General features: G+C 42.5%; 1 protein-coding gene across 3 annotated transcripts; it reads left to right on the forward strand.

The window, feature by feature from the left end:
• Window positions 1–10,910: 10,910 nt before the first annotated feature.
• Window positions 10,911–25,057, forward strand: RBM45 (RNA binding motif protein 45; the record flags this gene model as incomplete). 3 transcript variants are annotated; one of them, XM_084265273.1, is made up of 10 exons in its annotated part: window positions 10,911–11,288; window positions 13,362–13,484; window positions 13,617–13,743; window positions 15,702–15,812; window positions 16,139–16,318; window positions 17,218–17,347; window positions 18,613–18,709; window positions 19,043–19,209; window positions 19,962–20,157; window positions 24,109–25,057. In XM_084265273.1, the coding sequence occupies 9 exons, from the start codon at window positions 10,911–10,913 to the stop codon at window positions 20,152–20,154; spliced, it is 1,506 nt and encodes a 501-aa protein (XP_084121399.1). In that variant the 3' UTR covers window positions 20,155–20,157; window positions 24,109–25,057. The 3 variants fall into 3 exon arrangements, with proteins under 3 accessions (XP_084121399.1, XP_084121398.1, XP_084121400.1); XM_084265272.1 differs by lacking the exon at window positions 24,109–25,057 and having other exon boundaries at window positions 19,962–20,461; XM_084265274.1 differs by lacking the exon at window positions 24,109–25,057 and having other exon boundaries at window positions 11,010–11,288; window positions 19,046–19,209; window positions 19,962–20,461.
• Window positions 25,058–25,340: the final 283 nt, after the last annotated feature.

Consider the following 25,340-nt stretch of genomic DNA (forward strand, 5'->3'; position numbering starts at 1 on the left):
AGACAGGAGGAAAAACGGGCCCCTCTCAGAACGACCAAGTGAATTCCGTTTCTTGAATCCCCGAGTTGAGGCGCCTGCAGCCTCTCCCGTGAGGAGACCTGGCTCTGCCCGGCGCTCGCCGTTCGTGCGGCGTTTCGTGCCCGGCTGTTAAGAGGGGGCAGAGAGTCGGCTCCTGCCCGCCGCCCACACAGCCGCCTAGGGCTACCCGCCCGAAAGCCGCATTCCCTTGGTGCCGGGAGCCCGCGGGGTCCCCCGGGCATCTCGTCGGGAGCGGGGCCCCCAAGGCGCGCCTGGGTGCCCGCTCCCGCAGCACCGGCTGCCAGACGGAAACCGACCACATTCACCGAGGCAGACGGACCGGGGTTATTTTTATGCGCACGTGGAGCACGTTTCATTGCTAAATCGATGCGTGTCTACGCACAAGCGATTGAAAAAACCGGAGTCATGGATCTTAACACGTGAAAAACGTCTTTCATGCGCTACCAAAGCCTGAATGAAGGCGGCTTCAGAAATTCATGAATGGGAGTTTGGGTGGCTGGGAAAACACACGGGCAAATCGTCAGCCAAACGAGATCCCGACCTGCCGGGGACCCCGTCCCTGCAGCAGCCCCTCCCGGCACGGGGGTCCGGGCAGAGCCTGCGAGGAGGGGACACGTGTCGATAGTGCAGGTGTCAGCCGCGGGGGGACGGGGGTGGGGGTGGGGAAGCGGGAGGGGGGAGGGGGGAGAAAGGAGGGGGTTCTACATGCCTGTGCCCGAAAGGCTGCCGCGTCTCCGCAGCACGGGGGTAACGAGGGGCTCCGTGTAGGTGCTGTGGCTCCCGCAGCCCGGAGGCTATTTAGGAAGCGACAAACAAAGGATTTCGCCTCCCGCTCTCTGTGCTTGCGTTGTTGCAGACTGGGCAGCAGCTTCCTGGCCGCCACAGCCCCAGGCCACCGCGGCGGCAGGACTCGGTGCCTGCCCCCCGCCGGGTTTCATTCTGCTTTCCCGGCTGTCCCCGCTGCGCCGAGAGGCTGCCGCAGGAAGACGGCTCTCCATTGAGAAACCGCGCCGCCGACGGCACCCATTCGGCAATAGGGCGGGCGGAGCGGGATGCGCAGGCGCGCGAGCAATCGGGGCGGGGGGCGCCGCCCCCGCCAGCACCCCCAGCCAGCGTCCCCCGCCGTTTGAGGGTCGGAGCAGGAGCTGGTCCGGTCTGGGGCTGCTGTGGGTGTGCGCAGCGGCGGGGAAGGGAATGCTGCATCCACTGACTTGCCGAGGGGCGCTTGGCTGTAGCACCCGCCGCGAGTGGGTTGCGGGGGCGGGGGTGGGGGTGTGTGTGTGTGTGTGTGTGTGGAGTGGGGTGGGGAAGCGGCTTGCGGGCGAGGGGACGGAAAGCGGGGACGTCGGAGGACACGCTATGGGGGATCGTCCCCAAGCTGCTAGCGCCTCCGAAGAAGCTGATTACTTTCCGTGCAGGTTGCTTGGACGTGAAATCGCAGGCGTATCTCGCTAAGGGCCCGGGCGCCTGAAACACCCCTTGTGGGAGCGGTTTTCTCGCGCGCTGCCGATAAGTAAGGGCTTTCATGCGCGGTAGCCGGCACGGCCCGTCAGCCTACGCCGGCGACTGTCACATCGTCGGTGGGGGCCCCGCCGTGGGGATAGCACAGCCGAGGAGCCACCCTCTCTCCCCCCGTTATCCGCGCTGCCGGTGCACATCTGCACGCCGCTGCCTGTGATGCCACTGAACCGTCCTCGGCGACTGGCGCTTGCCGGCGCTTGCGTCACCATCACCCTCGAAGGGCGCCCGTTCCCCGCAGCCGCTAATTGCCGCTTGGCCTTTCCAGTGGCGTTTGCGTTTTCCCAAGGCGGGCACAGACGCTCCACTTTACACAAAGAAATCTCGTAAGCTGCTGACGGCCTGGCAGGCACGTACCCCGAGCTCTCAACAAGGACCTTGGGCATCTGCGGACCAGTGAAATTGTTGTACGTAAGGAATTGTTACCGTCTCACTGGTGTGAGGTTTGGCCTGAGCTACAGGCGGGTGTTTACAACAAAACGGTCACAGTGAAGCAGTTCTGTATGTAAACATTTAAAGCAATTGAATGTTTCAATGAAGCTAGCTATAAACAAGGTCTTCCTTGTTGGTACATTTCTTCAAACAGTCGTCTGGCATCTTCAGTTTCTTTGCTAGGGGGTTAATAGAAAAGTCTGCATATTGACAATCTCTCAAACAGCAGAGCAAGACTGAAGAAAGTATCGAAGCATAAAATACATAGTGAACAATCTACTGTAACACTTTAGTTGTGAAGAACTCTGCAGCACCAAATTTGTGAATAACCTATAATCCTCTTTTTTTGCAGATAAAACCTGACAAAGATGACCACTGTGGTTTGTCTGAGCTGTAACTTGATCAGCCTTTTGGCAGGCATGCTGTCATGGTAAAACCTGCCTCAGAATCCTGGCCTGGTGTGCATTGGACAAAACTCGGGTCTGCCTGTGCTCTGGCTGTACCTCTGTTTGCAGAGTGAGTGAACCAAGCATGCCATATGCTGGACTGCAGCTTCATGTGTGGGCCTGAGATAGATTAGTTGCAGCCTTTTGTGGTAGGGCCAAAAAGACAAGAGGATTTTGTCGTCTCCATGGGATTGTGCTGCCTTTGTAATTCTACAGGTGTGCTGCAGTGAGATACATCATATCTGCTTCATTTTATGTATGATGAACCTTTTATTGGGGTGGATGCCCAATACCAACTCAGAGAGCAAGGGGGGCTTTGGCCAGTCTCACCCGCTCTCTTCGGTACAAACGTACAGAGATGCACTAAAAGAACCACATGGTGAGATGTCAATGCATTGCTCAGGCAGAGTGTGTTTCTCTATTCAGGAGGCAGCGGTATAGTCCTCTTCAAAATGCAATTGAGAAAAGCGCTGAAGAAATTGTTTTTCCACTCAGGCAGACGCTTTAAACAGTGAACAGAACAGGTCTCAATATTAAACTGAAAGGGGAAAGTATCTTCTAGCTACAGGCAAAAAACCCCAGGTACCCATCTAGTTGTGTCACAGAACTTTTTACCCATCTGTCACTTATTTCCTTTCTTAAAAATAGCAGTTGAGCTTTCTGGAGCACTGTAAGACAATCTGTTAAAGCCCCTGGTGGGCAAGCATTAGAGCACTGCTGATAAAATGAGTACCTGGGAATAGATGCTACAGCAAATTTGTTTTGTACTAATGCTCCCTTCTGCGATGACATAAGAAGACCTTGCTTGAGTGAAGTATGTTTTAATCTATTACATTTGTGTATAAACAGTCAATTAAATTTTAAATCACAATTCAAGTGACAGAGATTCACGAGGAAGTTTTAAGAGGACTTTAAGCACTTTCATCAATCCTCTACTGTTGGTGAAAATATCTATTACTATCAATTTACCTGAGCTAGTTAGCCCTCATTCATCCCACATGTTAGAGAATAAAGATACCTTAATATATGAGCCACAAATGGAGAAAAATATCCACAACTATTAAAACCAAATGGTATCTTGTTATGTTTTCTTAGCACACAAAGGAACACTAATGATACAATGAGTGGGATTACATTTTTAAGCCAAAAAAGGTCATAGGTGTTCAGGTACTTCCTGATTAATTTAGGTCAACATCACTACTGAAAGGTTACTTGTTCCCTGAAAATATATGATACTTGATATTCTGTTTCCATCATCTTTATGTAGTGTTCTTTTAATGTAAGGTTCTGTTTTGTTACCTACTACATACGGTACTTCACAGATTGTAATGCTGAGTTTTTGTGCATTTTTTTCAAAAGAAAATTTGGTTGTCAGTCCTCATGCTTACAGGCACTTTTTTATTTCCATAGCCACAACTGAATAATGGTTTCAGTGGGTGTTTGAATAACTAGTTGCTGAATTGGGCTCTCAGATCTCCTTAGAGAAAGGAGCAGTTTTTCTGAAGTACACTCCACAAAGGTCTGTGAAACTTATATCACAATATAAATAATGCTCACCTCCCGTTGTTATTAGGACATAGGATCTTAAAACACACCCTTATTTGATTTTTTTAAAGGCCAGTCCCCAATGAATAATTAACGTCAAAATACTAAAACTTGACATAGGAGCTAGTCAAAATTCCAAACAATTTTCACTGATGTTACAGCTGCTGCAGCAATGTTACATGAAGTTGCTTTTTTCCAAGCTCTTTCATTCTGATTTTTAATTCCAACAAAAATAGTCTTTGTACCAGGAATGCATTTCTTGGGGTTTTCCAAATACTCTTGTCAGTGTATTCACACTCCAGACAGCTCCTGGAAACAAGCAAATAAAACCCCAGTAAAATACAAGGCTGGCCCTACATCATGCTTTTACTGAAATATCAACTGTCTCATATCAAAGGTGTGATACTTCTGAACACAATGTGGCTAGAATCCTAGAGGAATGTGAGCATAAATGATACATAATATAAAATTCAGAAGGTATACATTGTGTTTGTGTAACTTTAATAAGTCAAATACAAATCCTTTTTGCATCATGGGGAGATGAAGTTCTTTGTACCATTTCTCATAAAACTACTTACAACTTTTAAACTACATAAGTGTCTCTGTAATTCCAGGATCCAGATGATCTTACTTGAATTTCATACAGTTGCTGAAGATGGGCATCTGCAGATTGACATGATATTCATCAAGGCTGTGCTTCATTGAAAGACATTAGAAAAAGGGTTGTCAAGGGCCAGTTCCTGGAATCTCTGACAGAAGTTGAAAACTCCTTAGCATTTACTTCCAACACTGCTAAAACTTGTCCCTGTCAGCAGAAGCTTACTCTTGTACTGAAGACTACTGAAAAAGCTATAATGACATTTTCAAGTTTCTCTTCTGCCCCCCAGAGCTGACTTTTCCCATTGTCTAAAGTAGATTTAGCTATCACTTTGTTGGCTTTCTTTTAAAAACTTGTACTAACATCTGCATGATTTGTTCACTAAATTTTAATGAAAAAAAAAATAGGTAACATATCCTGATGAGGTTTTTTTGGGGGGCTGTGTGTGTGAAGGAGCTCCCAGTATAAAGTGAATGTCAATAAGCATTTCCTAGAAATGACAGAAAAATAAAATGTCAGCCAATTCTAAAGTACCTCCATAATCAGAAGCCCCCCCACCCACCCTCGCCCCCCGCCCAACGAACCCACCCAGGACTGCATTTGTAATTAATAGCTCGATTCAAATAGTATCATTTATATTCAAATAATATAAATAAACCAAATGAAACCCACATAGAATGACTTTCCATTTTTTGGATGTTGCACTGCTTTCCAAGACTGTCTGTATGCAAGACACGAGACAAGCTTACTAGAAGGTGATAGCACTTAGTGTTCTGAACAAAACAGCTGCAGCGCACCACGATGCCAGTAGAGGGTAGTGACCAGCAAACAATCTATAAGCGCTCCTAAGAAACAGGAAGGAAAACCTAACCATTGACACTACAGAGGTCTGGGAAAGCTATATACCTTCTGACCTGGTGTGCTGAGTATTGGTTAAATTTCTTTTAAATATAACGACCAAAGAGTGTTTCTGAAACTGTAGTTCAGATTGATCTGTGGTAATGCAAAGCAGACAGCAGAGAGAGTAACTCCTTGTGAGTAAGGCTTTCTATTGTACCTTTAAAGAAAAAGGGGTTTTTTTTTCATAGATGTGTGTCCTCTCCAGCACTGCACCTCGTCCATATCACCTGTTAGTTTTATCTTTATCTTGTTTGCACCTGAGAAAAAAATCCTGCAGCTTATCCTGTTCTACAGCCAAATAAGCCCCAAAGATTTGGTTGTGTCTCATACTTTCCATCTTTTCCAACTGTGTGGCACTGAGAACACATTTGAATAAAGATCTTGCATTTTTCAACAGCACTTATTTTGATCTCTGTAAAAAATCTTTTTTAAAAAGAAAATTTGAACATTATCATGGAAAAGTAATATAATATTTGTGTTTTTTTCCCAGTACATCGAGTTCCTGTAGCATCTGTATCCTGGGAGCTCACAAGATGCGTGTGAAGCCCTGCTGTTGCCTATAGCAGTGTCCTGGTTTTGTCTGAGATTGAATTAATTTTCTTTCTAGTAGCAAGTATAGTGCTGTGTTTTGGAGTTTGTCTGAGAATGATGTCGATAACACACTGATGTTTTTATTTGCTGCCAGGTGTTTACACTCACTCAAGGACTTTTCAGCTTCTCTGGAGGTATTGGCCAGCAGACTGTTTGGCTCAAGAACTACCTGAGTATCAGCTTTGGGTGGTGAGCAATTGTGCTGTGCACCACTTCTTTTGGATATTATTCTTCTTTTACAATTATTTATTATTATTACTGTTACAGTTGCCTTCCTTTTCTGTCCTATTGAACTATTTCAATCCACAAGTTTTACTTTTTAAAAATGTATTTAAATTTCTCTCCTCCATCCCACTGTGGAGGGGAGTGAGGGAATAGCTGTGGGCTTGTTAACTGTCTGCTGCATTAAACAACAAGCAGCAAAGAAAAGCCTCAAAAATGGCTTCTTCATGGAGGATCTCTCAATGACAGTAGTGCTGTTTCAAAAGAGATGGGTCACCATCACCTTTAGTGTGGCAAGTCTCTGGTTGAAGGAGGCCCTTTAAAAATAAATCATTGCAGCAGAAACGAGTATGCTAGGGAAATACAGGATACAAAACTGTGAGGAGTGATTGATATATCAGAGAGTCATGCTGCCATCCAGGCGGACCCAACAGGCTGGAGCATGATCTGACAGGAACATCAAGAAGTTCAACTAGGGGAGGTGAAGAGTGCTGCACTTGGGGAGGAACACCATGCACCAGTACATGCTGGGGGAGGTGACCAGCTGAAAGCAGCTGTGCAGAAAGAACTTGGGCACCATGGTGGACACCAAGGTGAACATGAGCTGGCAATGAGCCCTTAGAGCAAAGAAGGCTACAGCATTCTGAGCCATATTAAGAGAGTCACCAGCAGGACAAGGGAGATGTTCCTTCTACTCAGGACTTGAGGACACACCTGACCTGGTGTCCAGCTCTGGGATCCCCAGGATGAGAGAGACACAGACATCCTGGAAGGAACCTAGTGAAGGGCCACAGACATGATTAAGGGACTGGTGAAAGGCTGAGAGCAAGGACTGTTTAGAGAAGGCTCAGGGCGGATGTTATTGATATATATATATAAGAAGCTGAACAAAGAAAACGGATCCAGACTCTTCTGAGTGAGGCAATGGTCAGAAACTGAAACACAGGAGATCCCACCCAAATACCAGGAAATGCTTTTAGTGTGGGGGTGACTGACCACTGGCAAAGAGGCTGTGGAGTCTCCATCCTTGGATGATACAGGGCCTTGCTAAGTAGATGCCTGCAAAGGGTTGAAGTGTGCTTGCTAACAAGATGCTTGGTAAGGGGGCTTGCTAACAGGATTGTTTGAAGTGCCATAGTGAATATGTAACATTCTACTGGATATAGTTAAAGTGAATTGCAGCGTTTGGGCTGCATGTCTGTGGTGGAGTGATCCCCCGTGTGCCTGGTGCTGAATAAACATACCTTCTCATAGCTTCTTTATAACTCTTCCTGAGTTGTGAAGTCAGTTTCTGCGCATCAGTTGGCTCCCCCGATGGGACCCTCTCTGTCCGGCTGTGGGACCTGCTGAGGACGGGACTCCTCTGGGCGCCCCTGAGACTTCTCAGGAGGGCTCCCTTACTCATTCAGATCACCGCAGGGACAGACAAGGACCACTTTTCAGTGGACCAAGGTATGTTGTACTTGGGAGGGGATACCTATAAGCTGTAAGTAGATGTCCTGTGCATGGTAAAGAGCGTGGTGCTCACCCCTGGGTGGATTCGGATCTGGTAAAGGAGCTTGCAGGAATCTCTAAGGACAGTCCGCAGCTGTGGCCAGCAGGAGGTTTGCAGGAATCCCCTTAGGGCAGCACGTGAGCTCCTTCGATGGTCTGGGGCCTGCGGTAATTCGGGATCTGCTGACCGATAGAGCAGCCACTAGCAATTTTGGGGGTAGATCGAGTGAATCTGAGGTTCTCGCTGCATCTTGATGTCGGGAGCCAGGGTGGACCTGCTAATGACTGTATAAAAAGCAGGAGAAAGGTAAGCGAGCCTCCTTGCAATAACCACTCGGATAGCTATCATTTATAACATCCTGCAGCCCATGGGAATTGAAGTTTACATCATTGTGGTTATAATTGGGATTTTCATAACTATTGTTACTCTTTGCATATACAAGAGATTTTTGTGCCTGGTACCGTGTGTTGTTTGAGTGATTTGAGTGCCTGAGTGAATGAGACACAGTCTGACTGCAGAGTCCTGATCTGCGGTTCCGTGTCTCTGTGAGGAGAGTGGCCAGAGAAGGACAAACTGTATGGCAAATTTAAACTGTTTGTGTAAACAAAACGAGTTTTGAACCAACTGTTGCTCCTTGGTGTTATATACACGGACCCGAAAACTTTTCGTGCAAACCATTGTTTGTATTTGTATATTTTATATGTAAACAGGAGGTTGTTGTACAATTTGGAAACGATTTTTGGTGTGGTGAGTGTGAGAAAAACTAGTCTCGGTGGGAGAACTCCTGTCTGTCACACAGGAGATCAAGTTTCCATTCCTCAACAGTGAGTCACTTTTCTGGTGACATTGATTTATTGGTATTGGCTTTGGATATTGCTACAAGAAACTGAGTTTTGAAAATTGATTTAAATTTGATGAACTGTTTGTGTGAGTGAAATGAGTTAACTCAGTGTAAGTGGTGAGTGACTGAGTTGCAGCCTCTCTGTGAGAGAGAGAAAAAACCTACTCACTAAAAATTCATGTTTTGTTTTTTTTTTGTTTGGTGTAATCAGTGTGGAACTGAGAATGTATTAGAGAAACCCTATTGTTCTCATTAGCATTGCTGGAGAGATACTGATTTGCAAACTAGAAAGGATATTAGAGATGGAAAAGCCAAACCGTTGCTTTCAAGTTCTCAGAGAAAGAGGATTGTTAAGAAAAACTTCATAGACCCCCTGGGGAATGGGAGTCGGAGGAAGGGTGATCCCACCTCAAATGTGAGGATCAGGATTATACAGGATCCAGCAGAGCTACTCTGCACTAGCTTGTGATTTGTATATCTCAAGAAAATAAACCCCAACCCCTTCCCTTAGGAGAAATCCCTTGTCGCAAGCATTACCTGAACCTAAGACACGGGGTCTGGGTGAAGTTTGAGTGCTTAACCTGTCATCAAGTACACAGCCGGAAGAGCAGCTGTCACTTTAAGTACGAGTGTGTAGATCTTACGAGACTGTGTAGGTCCTGTGTGTAGATCTTATGAGACTGAGATCATCACTGTACTTTGTGGCTGGGAATTAGAGATATCAACATTGTGGGAAATATTGGAGGATAGGTGAGAGGGGATTGTTGAACGGGATCGGCGACTACTTGGGAACCAAATAACTATTAGAAAGATTAGAAGCCATGGGCAACACTCAAGGGGGAATCCTGAAGAGTCCTTTAGGATGCATTTTAGCACGTTGGAAGGATATTGTGGGAACAGGAGGGACAGAGAGCAAAAAGACTCTCATCAAATATTGTAATCAATGGTGACCACTTTATAAACTAGACAGCAGGGAAAAATGGCCACTGCATGGAACTCTAAATTATAATACTATCCTACAATTAATGCTGTTTTTAAGAAGGGAAGGAAAATGGGATGCGGCCTCATATGCAGATATGTTCTTTACCCTTAAAGTCATCTGGAATGGCAAAGGGATTGTGGGTTACTTCCCCCACAGGATCCTGGGGAAGCTAAAATCACGCTGTTCAGCTTGCAGTGTAGGGCAATGATGTACAAAGACAAAATGTATCAGACAGTGGATTTGGAGAGACTTGAGGATTTCATGCCCCCTCCCTCCTCTAACCATACAAAAACATCAAAGGGGAAATCAAAGGTAGAGAAGCAAGAAGGGGCTAAGGGATTTACCCTTATTACATCCAGGACCTGTAGCAAGATGGGCCCCATAATCCAGACACCCCTGATGCAGGCAGTGGGCTCTGAGGGACCAACTTATATTAATAAGGCCCTTTCACTATGAGTGATTTGGATGCGTGGAAGAAGTGGTAAAAGGGTATTGGGACGACCCTTCATGGATCGCCAAGCAGTTTGAACTAATTGTTAAAACCCAGGACCCTGACTGGCAGGATATAGATGCAATGCTAGATGCAATGACAGAGACGGAAAGCAGTTGGTTTTGAAAATAGCGAAAACACAGGTGCAAGCTCAAATTACAGTAGGAACTTTGGGGGGACGGGCGGAACAATATATTCCCCTGAGAGATCCAGGATGGGACCTGAATGATTATCCTTCTTTATAATTCTTCTTATCCTTCTTTATAACCTTCTCTATAACTCTTCCTGAGTTGTGAAGTCGGTTTCTGCGCATTATGGAGACGTTCAAAAGTTGCCTGGAGATGGACCTGGGGAGCCGGCTTTGGGTGGTCCTGCCCGAGCAGGGGCTTGGCCCCGCTGACCTCCGGCATCTCCTCCCGATCGGTGTCCCTGTGACACCGTCCCTGTCCGGACGCTGCCGGGGGAGAGCTGGCGCCCGGGATCGCCCCTCCTCGGCGCCAGCCCTCCATTCCCTGCTTAGCCCTTCCCACCCGGTGCCGGGGCGCAGGTGCCTGTCTCTTCCGGGGCAGACAGGCCGTAGCCCGGGCAGGCCAGGAAGCGCTTCTCCCGCACAGGCCCCCGCTGGGGAACTCTGCGCAGGCCGGCCAAAGGCGACATCGATCTCCGCTCCGCAGGCTGAGCGTTGAAGCCCGACACGGAGCAGCCGTGGCGTCCCGCCCGCTGCAGGAAAGGCCGCGGCCCTGACTGGGCGCGGTGAGGCGAGGGGGGCGCGGCCGCCGCGGAGGAAGAGGAGGAGGAAGGGGGGCAGGACATGTTGTCTCCCCAGCGGAAAGGGCACTGTGGCCATTCGCCGCCAGCCCCAGAGAAGAGCCAGGTGTCTCCGATGGCGCGGGAGCCCGGCGGCCCCGCTATGGAGGAGAGCAGCGGTATCCGTCTCTCGGCCGAGTGCCTGGACGAGCCGCCCAACAGCCGCGTCTTCGTGGTGCTGGGCAAGGACACCGGGGAGGCGCTGATCCGGGAGCGCTTCTCCCCCTTCGGGGACATCCAGAACATCTGGCTCTTGCGGGACAGGCGCACCAATGAGTCCCGCGGCATCGCCTTCATCAAGTTCGCCCGCAGCTCGCAGGCCTGTCGGGCCATGGAAGAAATGCACGGCCGCAGCCTGATCCCCGATACGAAGCCCATCAAGGTACTGTCGCTGGGCCGCGTCGCCCCCGTCCTGGCGAGGAGCGGGGCCGGGAGCGAGCGAGCAGGGCCGACGGGTTGCCCCCCCGCTCCCTCCCCAGCATGGCGGCCGCGGAGAGCGGCAGGCCTCGGCCGCTGCGCCTAGAAGGTTGTGGTGGCCTGCGCGAGGTAACGGGAAGCCCCTAACGGGGGACGGGCTGCGCGGGCGGCCGGTGCCGGAGGCCCGCTAGCAGCAGCCCTGGAAGGCCTGCAGCGAGCTGGCCGCTTCGCTTAGCAGCGAGCAGAGCCGCCGCGGAAAGCGTCAAACCCGCGGCTTGTGGCTTTCGCCACGCACTGCTGGCGCCGGTGCTGCCGCCCTTTTGGGTCAGACGTGGGGCGGTGTCGGGCCGCGGGGCTTGCGAGCTTGGCGGGGCTCCTCGGGAGGAGCTGTGGTGGGTCCCTGAAGTTCCCACGCGTGGCATTAGCGGCAGCAGGCCTGGAGAAAACGTGGTGCCAGGAAACTCGTTGCGGGAGGTTGTGCGTGGGGTGCTTGGGCTACGAAGATGATTAAGGGCCTGGAGCATCGCCCCTATGAGGAAAGGCTGAGTAAGTTGGGACTGTTCAGCCTTGAGAAGAGAAGATTAAGGGGCGACCTAATTAAAGTTTATAATTATCTGAAGCAGGGGATGCAGGGAGAATCAGCCAGACCCTTTTCAGTGGTCTGTGGGGACAGGACAAGGGGCAATGGCTGCAAGTTGGAGCACAGAAAGTTCCGCACCAACATGCGGAAGAACTTTTTCACAGTGAGGGTGACAGAGCCCTGGGACAGGCTGCCCAGGGAGGTGGTGGAGTCTCCATCTCTGGAGATATTCAAGACCCGCCTGGATGCCTATCTGAGTGATATGTCCTAGGGAGCTGCTTTGGCAGGGGGGTTGGACCTGATGATCTCTTGAGGTCCCTTCCAACCCCTACAATTCTATGATTCTGTGATTTTAAACCTTGGGAGAATCTTGAGGTAGTATTCTAAAACAGTACGTTTTAATGTCGATGTGAATAAGCATACTTGTGTTTCAGTTCTGGTTTATATTTAGTTTGTAGGTAGTGTATGTTCTCAAAACAGTTTTTTGTCTGTCGAACTGACAGTCTGCTTTCAGCCTTTTGAATTGTTTTCATATTCCCCAAGCACTATTAAGATACAAATGACTTTGAACAGTAAAAGAAGATTCCACGTGTGTCATTTGAAAATGCGACTGAGTCAATAAAATACTTTCTGAAGACCCGGTCAGAAGCCAAAAGACGAGTTGTATTCCTTGCTCCCTTGCATGACTACTAGGAAAATAATTTAAGAGCTGTGTGATACTAGTTCCTGTTTTTGCATATGAGGCTTACTTTGAAAGTTGTATTTTTCATATTTGGTTGTTCTGATTTGGTTTGTTCATTGTTCTTTGGTGGTTTGGATTTTGTGTTGATGGTGGTGGTTTGGTTTGGGTTTTTTTGGTTCTTTTTTTCCCCTGGTTGTGTACTGGGGTGCGCTTTGAGATAAAATCTGTAATTATTGAAATGAACATAGATGTTAAAAGTTCCAAACTTTCACAGAGCACTAGACCTGAAGTTTTCATCCCAACTGAGCAATGAACTGCAGTAGTAAGGTTTTAATAAGCTGCTAGGCTTGTTTGCTTGGATGCTTATTTTTTGTTACTACTGCAACTGCCTGTTGCAGTAATGCTTTCTATTATTATTTTTTTTTTCCTATTATTTCTATTATTTTTTTTTTACTACCTCAGGTGCCACCTGTGACACTGGGAGTGCTGCAGAATCAGGCTTTTTTTGCTGTTCCTGCCCATCTGTACACCCAGTGAGAACTTGTGGTGGCCTCCGTCTTGCTTAGGAAACCGTTTTGGGATGTATTGTATTTGCGTCACAGATGCACTTGTGATCAGAGATGAAGTTTTTGTTTGCTTTTTTCCCCTCCCGTATTTGGAAAGCTAGTTAATGTGAAATGAATACGAAGACTTGTTAAAACTGTTTTTGTTGCTTGTTGATATGTGGTTAAGACCCTTTCCCCAGTAATTAATAACCTGTGAAATTGTTTCATTAGGTATTTATTGCACAGTCAAGAGCCTCTGGAAGCCACCGAGATGTTGAAGATGAGGAGCTTACACGAATCTTCGTTATGATACCAAAATCCTATACAGAGGAAGATCTGCGAGAGAAGTTTAAGGTACTGTTTTGTTTGGCTGTTTGTTGCTATTTTAAATTGCCTTTGTTGTAATTTGTCAGAAGGTCTCAACACATGAAACATTTTAATGCATTTTGACACAGCGTAAATTAATACGTTTTTTTGTTGTTCTAGATGTATGGAGACATTGAATATTGCAGCATTATTAAAAACAAGACTACTGGAGAAAGTAAAGGTTTGGGGTATGTGAGGTATTTAAAACCATCGCAAGCTGCCCGAGCAATTGAAGAGTGTGATCGAAGTAAGAATCTGACTGAGTTCATTCAAGTTTTTCACATTAAGTGTGTATCATCATTAACATAGATTTAATTTTTAGTTTTCTTTGCAGGTAAATTATTTATGATGTTGTCGTGGTTTTACCCCAGCTGAGAGCTGAGATCCATGCAGCTGCCTGCTCTCTAAAGGAAAAGAGCAGGGGAATTGAGGGAGGGGGGGAAGTGTGAGGCAAGGGAAGGGAAAAAGAAGGAGCAAATAACAACCCCAAAACCAAGAAACCAAAAGGCCCGTGGGTTGGGATAAGGATAGTTTATAACAATGCTAACAGGACTTCAGAGCAAAAAAATATATGAAACTGTTGATACACAATGCAGTTTCTCACCGAACCCACAGCTCAGGCCGTGTCACCCAGAGCCGTCCCAGAACCCGACCGTCCCCCAAAAACTGTGCATCCCAGAGCCGCCCCTGCTCCTCCTCCCATCAGCCCCCCTTTATACTGGGCAGGACGTAATTGGCATGGAATACTCTCTTTGGCCCGTTTGGGTCACCGGTCCTGGCTTCGCCCCTCCTTTCTGATGAGTAGAGAAATGTGAAGGACTGAGCAAGTCCTTGACTGTCTGACAGCAACTAAAACATCAGGGTGTTATCAGCACTGCTTTCATTTTAACTCTCAAACACAGCATTCCATCCGCTGCTACAAATGAAGTTAACCCCATCCTGACCAAAACCAGGACAGATGTAAAAACATCTTGAGATAAAGTTCTGTGCAAATTAAAAAAATAGTACTATTAACAGTCATTGAGAGCAGGCACCAGATGACATTCTTGCAGGACCAAACTGCAAGTAAAACCAGTAATCCCTAGTGATTCTGTTGTGATTGCACTTACTGAAGAACCAGTGTATCCTAACTGAAGTATGGGGTTTGGCAGGGTTTTTTTTGGGTGGTTTTTTTTTTTTGTTTGTTTCCATTTTATGTCGTGATTTATCTGTTACAGGATGACTTTGTATGCTTTATGACCACCCATTGGTCATTTATGCTCTAGTACCAAAACGTTGTTAATGGATTTAAGTCAGTCTGGTGGAAGGCCACCAAGGTGGTCAGGGGCTGAAGCTCCTTAAGAAGAAAGGCTTTTGGGGAACTTAACAGTAACCTTCCAATCCAACCTCCTGCTCAATGTCCTTTTAATCACAAATACGAAACAACTTGGTGTGTGGGTGTGTTTAGTCTTTTGTTGTTGTGTGGGCTGACCACACACACAACACCTGGTAATATATGTAATATTTCTACATGACATCTATTGTGAGTGGTTCTACAAAAATTATATTTGTGACAGTTCTTGTATAGGAATATGACTTAGAATTTACCTGCTAAGTAATCTCAATTAACTTTTTATGCTGTGAGGCTAAAATGAAATTAGTTGGACAGCCTGAGAGTAATACGTATTTCTTTCGTAAAAGCAAAAACCTAGAGCAGTACGAAACCTACATAAACTGCTATTACAGCATGGACATTCAGGTGATTGCTTTTGGAGTACCTCTGAACCCTGCCAAGTATCACAGATTGGTTGAAGTTAGAAGGGACTTCTGGAGATCATCTTGTCCAACCCCCAGGCTCAGACAAGAGCACCTGAGCACTCTGGTTGTCCAGGACCATGTTTGGATGACTTTTGGGTATCTCCAAGGACATAATGTACGTAGCCTGTCTGGGCAGTCTGTGCCAGTGCTCAGTCACACACACAGCAAGTAGGCTGTGTTGTGCTTAGCTCATGACTACGAGTAGTTCTGTGTAGAAGTTGTAACTTGGACGTAATTATTATGACAGACTGCAGGAGTTACGAGTTGTTTCCCTAAAGCCAGCACTTCGTAAGTTTTGTGAACAATATGTTTCTAAATATGGCACTTGAAGAGTACAGATCTGGTCAGATAGTTCAGATGTGCTAAGGTGGTGTTATATGTGTGGTTGGTTTGTTTCGTTTTTTTCAGGCTACAGGGCTATTTTGGCTGAACCTAAAAATAAATCATCTGAGTCTTTTGAACATGATTATTACAGTAATAACACGAGGCAAGAACCAAGAGGAAACATACTACCATTTTGTAAGTCTCAGCTTTTTGTACTAAAAATGATTTGTAGGCTTGATTATGGTTGCAAAGTAAAAATGCAGTTTGGAAGAAGGGATGCTAACAGAGGCTTATATCAACACTTACGTAGTAGATTGGATGTTGGAGATAGAAATAAGTCAGGTACTTCAGCTTCATGGTTCATTTTGCTTTAGTTGGCTGTTAATTTTGTGACCTGCATTGGTAAAATAAACACTTCAGTATATAGTTTACTTAGATTACTTTTGAGTTAAAAATATGTGTGAAATGAAGACGTGCTAGTGAAATGACTTGAATTATTTATTTTTGTGTTGATTATTGAGGTGGGCAGCCAGAGTTTTGTAGTTTTGAAAAAAACGAGAGCAGAATTCAAGAGTCGGTCTCCAAACGTCTGTCAGTGGTATCGCAACTTCCCTTAATGCAAGAGCAGCTGTTTGCCCTCTTTGATCTAGTGCCAGGACTGGAATATTGTGATGTTCAGAGGGATCCTCATACTAACAGTGGTAAGTAAAAAGTATGAAAAGACTTTTTTTTTTTTTCCTATCTGTGCATGGAAGGCACCTTAATTGTACTTCAGTTCATTTCCATTGCAAATACAGTATGCTTGTTGGAAAGAATTAGCGTTTTAGGCATGAAAGGCTGCTGCTGTCTCTGCATAAACTTAGTTTTGTTTGAACCCCTGTTTATAGGTAACTTTACTTCTATTTTTAGATAATAGAATCTCAGTGAAGACAGCATCAAAACCGTAAGAAGTGGTTCTTGGTTGAATTAATACGTTTGGATTGAGTTATTAAAAAAAATATTAGACATCTGGCTTTTATGTTCTTTAAACAGATCTTCTGAGTTTTCAAGTTGAAGTAGGGTGTTGTGTCTCTGTGTGTAGAAACTGACATGAGTAAATGGGATTAAATCATTCCAAAACAAACAATGTTTTGTACTGGAAGGATTGTTTTGGTTTCAGTCATATTGTTTTGCTCTTGCTGAGAAAAATGTGAAAGAGCTGTTCTCCAAGAAGCTTGAAATCTAAATGATTCAGAGTGTTAAAATGTAACTTTATAGTACTTGTGATTCACTGTTGGGATAATTGCATTTTAAAATAGAACTCTATATGGTTTTGTTTCTAATTCAGGGTTAGGGAAGAAGACATGTTTTTACTTGTATTACTTTGTTACCATCTCTTTGGGTTAGCATAAATACAGCTTATCTGTCACTAGTTAATTCCACTGAAGTTTTCTTCACAAATGCTACTGATGCTGCTATTAAGTGATGTACTCTGTAGTAAAAAGACTTCAGAATTTTATATCATGCTTGACAACGTGCAGTTTAGTCATACTGCTTTGAGTGTACTTTGTTTTTAGGATTTATCCATATCATACCAAAACTGTGTGTGCTGTATTTGTAGGGTATGCTGTGGTTCAGTACAGTACTGCTGCATCAGCTATATATGCCAAGTATAAATTACATGGTTTTGAGTATCCACCTGGAAATCGATTAACTGTCATTTTCCTAGAAGATGGAAATGATAGCTCAGAGTAAGTACCAATACATAGAGACAGAGTTGTAAGATGGTGTTCTAGAAAGCAAAATTATTGTTTTAAATTTTACCTGAAGAAGTAACAGCACTGTCACTGATTTTGTTTCATACTTATAGATAGTATTTTCTGAAACTTAAGTGTTTTGTTTTTTTTAAAACATTTAGAATAAGCTTTTTAAAACTTAGCAGTCTTTGATAAAGAAAACATTAAAATATATATTCTTATATAAGTTGGAAATCTTGTTTTTGGCAAGAATCTGTAAATGTGTCTCTAATGTGTAATAAGGCTGGAATATGTTTTTGATGAGGTTCTTGTATTAAAACCTGATTTATCTACTTCACCGCTTAGTTGTGTTTGCAGTGCTGCAGATAGGAGCCTTGTGAAATGTGTAGAGTAAAACTGTTGTGTGCTGAGGATCTGATATTCCCCACTGTTTGGGGTCATCAGGTTTTACTCTGACCACCTCTAATCTGTTCCTGTGATTTGAATGTCTGTTACAAGTTGGAGCGGCTTAGGTACGCTCCTGCAGTTAATATTTTGGCGTAGTTTCATCCTAAAGGAATATAGCTCTTGTCAAACCTGTTCTGGAATATGAGCGAGCACACTGAGGAGGGTCAGTGGGGTGATTCACCTCGGAAGTGCACGCATGATTTAAAACAAATTGCAACCATTCTTCTTGCAAAAAATTTCCTTCATTCTTCAATAACTCCTACTGTTTTATGGCCCTACAACATGGGCTGTGGTTCTGTGCAAAAAGTGCAATTGCTTTCTCTTATTCCCCAAGAGAACTGAGAAAAATTACTGGAAAATGAAAGCTGGAAGTAAACCTCCTGTGATAATATTCAGAGTTCTGAATTAAATCTTTGTGTTCTTGACTGAAACAGGTTAAATTTTTTCTGTCACTTTTGCCTTTCAGGAGCCATTCACAAAATGTAGTGGGCTCTGTAGAGTTGTTTGGTTGGGTTTTTTTTAATTTACCTGCCAGAGTATTAAAAACCCAGGAGTTTTTATTTATATATATATATATATATATATACACATACATACATACCTGAAGCTTTTTGGTGAGTTGCAGGTAGCATGCGTGCTTTCAGATCACGTCTAGAGCATCACGAAAGCCTGTTTTTTCTTTATGTACATGAGTTTACAGATTTGCAGGGATCTTTTAGAAGTGCAGTAAAATTTATTTTCTTTTTCTGAGTTTATGCTTACTGTAACTTAGGTTTTTCTTTAAAGTAGTATATTGTCACTTCTGCTTGCAGCCTCATCAGAAAAATGGCAACACAGTTGGTAACAGCACATGTGTCCTCAGTGTTGCGCAGTAACAATGCAGTTGTTCAGCAGTACAGGACGCCTCCTGTAAGTTAATATAATGGATACTGTTAATATTCTTCTGATTTGTAAGGCACTTCTGGTGTGCCAATGAAGAACATTGCTCACTTCCTTATGTAACTGTTCTGGATGTTACATTTTTAACGTGCCCCCCTGGTTTGTTGTACGTTTTTATTCCCTGTAAAGTTGTCCAACCTACCTTGATTTATTGTCCAATTTAATGAAATATCAAACGTAAACTAATTAAGAACTGGTAGAGCCTGTTTATGTCATGAATAAGAACAAAATTGTGAATAAGGTAATATTTCCCCTGCTGCCCCATCCGTTAATTAATGCTTGCGTATTTTTCCCCTGTCCCAGCAGGCATTTGGAGGAACTTCTGGCTCACAGTTACTTCTGCCCCAAACAGATGCGATACTTCCACCACACAAAAAAAAGGTGCCACCTGATACTTCTGTGAAGGAAAGGCTTCTCATACATTTTCATCCACATCCTTTACCTGTAAATGTGTTGGAGGATGTGTTCTGGTAAGATTCTATTTACAAATAAGTGTTCTTTAGCAAAAAAAAAAAAAAAGACGTTTCAAATAAATGTTGAAAATAATTTAAAAAAGAAAGATGGTTATCATGAAAAGTCCAGAAAAGACAGTTCAGTGGTCAGTAGGTAACAGTTGCTTTTTGAAACAAGCGTGTAATGGAATTCACCTTGAAAAGTAAGTGCCATATCATCAGCATAGCAGCTTTATTATCGAATAATGTAAGCTAAAGTAAAATGTCTAGCTTCCTAACCAAACCTTACTGTTGTTATAGCATAATTTATTTGGCATTTTCAAATACATATTTTTGTAAGGAATTTAAGTATTTTGATAAATTTCCCTGGTAACTTAGGGGAATAAGTATTGGGAGGTTTTTTCTCCTATGCCCTGAGACGTTTTGGTATTTGTAGCTTATTGACACTGTTTCAACTGTCCTTTCACACTACCTCCCTATGAACTTTTGATTTATATATCTATTCTGCCTGGAATTCTAGAGAATAGGATACAAAAAATGGGAGCTTTAGAGGAGGGCAACACAAGAAAATATAATATATGTATGAGAATATAACTTTCACAGCTAACAAATCCTATCTACCCAGACTTCAGTCTTTGATGCCATTTCCCACAGCATTCTCCTGAAGAAACTGACTGCTCGTGTCTTGGGCTTTTCACTGGGTAAAAACCCTACTGGTATATATTTTGCAGCAAACCGTGCAAATTACTTTTTGTTTTTTCCTCCCCTAGTCGTTTTGGACACTTGATAAAAGTTTACCTTGTCGCTGGAAAAAATGTGGGCTATGCAAAATTTGCAGACAGAGCAAGTGCCAGTGATGCCATAACTGCGTTACATGGCAAGATTGTGAATGGTGTCAGGCTTAAAGTAAGGCTGGCTGACTCACCTACAGAAGAATCTAACAAACGTCAGAGAACTTATTGACAGGTGAGTACCTAGTCTCAACTGTTAAAGTTCAGATACTTGAAACAGCAAAGCATGTTGGAGTTAGAGTTTGGCATTACATGTTCATACCTAATTTTTAGCTAACATCTTGAAATTTAATTGAGAAGTGTGTGTATATATGTATATAGGGGGTGTGTATATATTTATATATGCAAACTTACACTTTATTTTAGTAAAAAAACTATTTTTGTAGTTTTTGAACAAATATGAACCAGTTGATTATCATAAATCTGGGTATGCATAGAAATATTCATTTTATGTACAAGAGTTTCAGTTAACATTGAAAAGAGCATGCAAAAATAAACAATGGAACTGAGATCAGCTTGTGTGTGTCTTTCTTTCATTAAAAATGCATGCCCTCCCAATGGTGAGGGGTAAAGATGTGGAATTCAGGGGTAAATAAAAAGGACAGGGGAGGCACAGGAAAGGTTGCCAGGTAAAACCAAAGGTTTGGGATATTTGGGTCATCTGGATGGTCAAAAATCAGGTGTAGCTGGAATGTGTGATAGTGAAGAAAATATTGCAGAGCTTGTTATGGGGGGGATTGAGGTGTATGTTTAAGATCTAATTATTCTGAAAATGTATTTGTTGTTGCTTATGGCCTTTGAAAGCTGGGTGATCTTGTAGCGAGGTTTACAAGATTCAGGGACAAAAGTCCACTTTTTCTTTTAAAACAATGGTTTGATTCAAATTATGTATGGACCAGTTTGGTGGCTTGGTTTTTTTTGTTTGTTTGTTTGTTTTTTTTTTGTTTTGGTTTGGGTTTTTTTACATTAGAACTGTTACCAGAGGAGAGGTAGTTTGGGGAGGAAAGGTTGAGCCCTGTTTTCTGCAAAATAACTCTCAAATGTTTCTGTAGCTTCCAAATTATTTCAGTACTCACATTACCTGTATAGAGGACATGCAGTTTTGCTTTAACTTGTTCAGAAAGCATCACACGCTATCCTGACTCTATTTGCATCTCTTTTTACTTCTAAGTTTCACTCACTGTACCTTTCTCTGTGTAGATATTTGTGACATGGGAGTGGTAAAGACAAAAGTAAATTTTTGCCCCATGATGTTTTCTTCTTTTTTCCCTAAGGACTTTTCATGTTCTATTAAACAAAAAAAAAAAACAAAAACAAAAACAAAAAAAAAAAATTCCGGCATTCTTTTTTCTGTATTGAATTGTACCTAAAACTCACTTGAAGCTTTTTTCAATTAGCAGCTCTGAATGCAATTTTAAGTGACTTGTACCCATGCTCTTATCTTTGTACAAAGGTTTTGTTTGCTTTTAATGTGACTTCCAATAATAGAAGTCCAGTCTCTTGGTCACTACAGGAAAAACTATGATGTAAGATGTAATGTAATACCAGGTCTGTCTTGATTGCTTTTTACTAGAAAAGTGTAGATATGATACGCAACCAAAACGATAAAGGTGATGTATCCTTACTTTTTCCTTTCTTTAGCAAAGGTAAGAGTAGTCAGATTGGGAGGTTCTTTTCTGGTTTTCCAGCTAAGACTTTTAATTCACACATGCACATGTACACGTATACAAGCTCACACTTTCCTAGTGTGATTTTTGAAGAAGATTCTTCAAAGTCTCCATCAGAATAAAGGTGGAGTTTGCCTTCAGACAGGATTTTCAAAAGGCTAAAACTTTTTTCAAACTGTGTTTGAAAATTCAAATATATACCTATTATTGATTGCTTAAAATCCTGAATTCTCTTACAAGGTGGGAGTAAGACCTAGACTGTTGCTGTTGTGACATTTTACCCAATTAGAAAACTGGAGGATTAAGGCCATATTGGAAGAAAAGTCCATTTACCCATGCAAAATTACAGCAAAGGTCTTTGTCCTTTCCTGGGTGTTTGCATTTCTGTAAAGATTCAAATAATAAAGTACTGCATTTGGTTTGCTTGAAGGTGGGCACCCTAACTCTGTCTCAGCCAGATTCCTCATAATTCTGATGCAAATAACACAGGTAGAAGAGCTTTCTCAGTTCACTGTGTTACATCTTGTTACATCCTGTATATCAGGTCAGAGTCTCTTCGCATCTAGCTGATAGGACAGACAAAACACTCTTTTTGTCCTTTAGCCAGTTTCTCAAATTCAAATGAAATAAATAAAAGAGAGTCTATCTGTGCTGCTCTTTGGAAGGGCTTGGCCATTTAAATCAGGTCTGCTACTCTGACTGTGTGCTGGACGGACTGACAAATGGGTTTTGCAGTAGTTTAGAGACTTACATTTTTCTTTCACTTAAAGCTTTAAATCATGCATGTAAAAGGGAATGTAATTCTAAAATTGTACTTTTTTAAGATGCAAGAATATTAGCTGTAGTTCTCTTTGAATTGTAGCTGGAAGAAATAATCTTAGCAAAAACTTACTTGAGTTTTCACTTAGGGAAGTCATTGCCTCTAAACCCCCCCCCCCTTTATAAAGTCCTGTTGTATTGTTCTCCTCTTGTCTCTAACAAGGTGACTGGATTTCTGCAATAGTCTTCCTATGCAAGGTTCTCAGATTAAAGTGGTAAGGCATGCAAAGTCAATGGAATCTATATGAAGATTATTTCCCCAATAATATTTTTCTTAAGAAAAAAATTTTACTTATATCTTAAAATTATTTACGTAAGTGTTTTATGGTAACTGTATACTACTGATTATGCTCTCTGATCACAAGAACAGTTATCTTAGAGCCTTTGTTTATCAGGAAAATGTTAATGCATGTGTATTAATACCATAAATTAATCCATCCAATACGTTTTGCAGGCTCTGGCTCTCCTACAGATCAATGAAAATTTGATTGCTTATATCACTAGATAAAAGTAGCAGAGAAATGATAGAAATACAGACCAATAAGGTTCTCTTAAACTTACATTAGAACTTTATGTACTTTTGTGGTTTTTCTGGGGGGGTGAGGATTTCATGTGTTACTCTAAGTGAGTATTAATGGTTGAAATAATCACTGTAAGACATCTTGCTTTGAGTTGGATTAGGCTTAAGAAGACAACTACAGTGTCAACTTGCAGGCAGTTTCTAAAAGCAAAAACTGTGTTAATGTTCTTGGTGTTGACCAGCTCTCTACTCAGGTTTTTGCATTGCTTTGAGCATTTAGTGAGAACCTCACTGCAATTGTCTGATGCCTGTTGTGTAAATTGTATCACTCAAATAGAAAAGGAAAGAATTTGGTATCTTTCAGAATGTATTGTGGAATTCCAGTTCATCTCATCGTTGCAATCTCGTAGTTCTAGTTAAATACCACCACACCCCAAAGAAACCAAAATCAAGCCTACAAACAAAACAAAAAACCCACCCCAAATATTCTTCATTAAGACTTTCAGGTAGTCCTTAGGAGTATATTAAAAATGCAGAACATAAGATACCTACGGCTGAATTTTGTGGGTCTTCATAGTCGTTACTGATTGGCTTTAACCCACAGCAAGTGGGTTCATTGTATTACTCCCTTCTGAAAAGGTTTGGTGTAGTTTTAAAATCATTTAGTTACCAAGTTGAAAACACTTTTTCTGTCAGGAAATACTTGGTTATTGTTGTCTTTTATTATCTTTGTCCTAAAAATGTCCTGATTTGATTAGAGTTTTTAGTTGAACTTATAATTTTCAGGATTGTAATATATCTGTATTTAAAATTTATTTCTGCAAAATTTTTATTTAAAAAAGTAATTGTATCATAGTTGAAATATACTCCAGAATAAAAAAGTTAACTATATTTTGTTTCAACAGTATACTGCAGAAAAATTGCTACCTTTCACATACTGCCCAGAAAGAGGTTCCTCTTTAAAAGCTAAGGAAGCACATATAAAAATCAAAATTTGACTTTTAAATATATTACAAGTCTTACTTATATGCTGCTGTAATGATTAGTTTTATAAAAGCTATGTGTTAAAATAGGTATGTTGCTTTTTGATACTATTTTTGTACTTGTGTTTTTTCTACAGAAACTAAATAAATGACATGACCTTCAGCTAGCTGACTGACTGACTGAAAAACGTGACTAGACATGGTTCCTGTGGACAGTGACAGCTTTTTTTTTAATTGCTACTTAGTTGATCTTCTTTCTTTCTATATATGGTTCTTTCTGATTTTGAAAATGTAGACATGCAGTCTTGAAAATTAGGCATTAAAAACTGTAAACTCATGGTTGTTCTTGTAGTAGTCTATAATCTTGTATTACAGAAATCGCTCTTGTGTTTAAGTGAATTCCCCCTCTAAGATGGAAAGTGCAATGATGAAGGAGATAAAGGAGTTGGCATTTTGTGGCTTGACTTGTTAATTGATAATAATTCAGATTATAACTGTTGAAATAGAAGACATTCTTCATGATCCAAATTACACTGAAAACTGAAGTACACCAGCAAATTCAAAGAAAATTAAATAACTGTTTCAAAAACTGATAGAAGACCTGGCAGTATGAAGCTAGGGTTAAGAAAATAGCTGTTACCAAGAAAGCGATTCAAGTACATCCTTAAATATTTGGTTGATTTGGGCCAAAATTACTATTTATGCTTTTGTATGTTGTTGAGTAGAAAGGACATTTGACTGTGGGTCAGACTACCAGAGCTTCTTATATTTGTTTTTCTTATCCTGAGGTATTTTGGATATAACTGTTGGGAAAGTATGGAGTCTAGGGGTGGTGTTTTGTTTTGAGGGATTGGAGGTTGTTTGTGTTTTGTTTTTTAAAAATTTTTAAAAAAGAAGTTATATATGGATATTTTGTTTAAGAGTTGGCCAATTCAACATTTCTGCAGGATGAAGAGGATTTCACCACTGATGAATAAATGAAGATAGCTGCATAGATAACTTTCAAATGCCAAATACTTTTCTATGTATTCCTGAATACTATGTGTTCAATTGAAAATATTCTGGCTATTAAAATAATTTATACAAGTAAAATGGATAAATTTCAGTTGTATGCACACTAGAGGACGAGCATGCTGTTGGATGCATCCTTCTTCCTAGTGTCTACAGCCCTGGTCCCTTGCTTGTTGGGATGGGGAGAGATGCAACTCCTCTGGCTCAGAGTACCTTCAGGAAGCTTTCCTTCCAAGCAGTCCCTAAGGTAGGGGTGAATTAATTACCCCTTAGTTACCTGGCATGGGATAGTCAGTTGGGTTTTAGAGCAGATGCAGCCAGAGAAACAATTTTAACGTGGTGGGGGAGTTACTGGTAA

The sequence above is a fragment of the Gallinula chloropus genome (genome assembly GCF_964237585.1).
Source record: "Gallinula chloropus genome assembly, chromosome: 5".
NCBI classification, from domain to species: Eukaryota; Metazoa; Chordata; class Aves; order Gruiformes; family Rallidae; genus Gallinula; species Gallinula chloropus.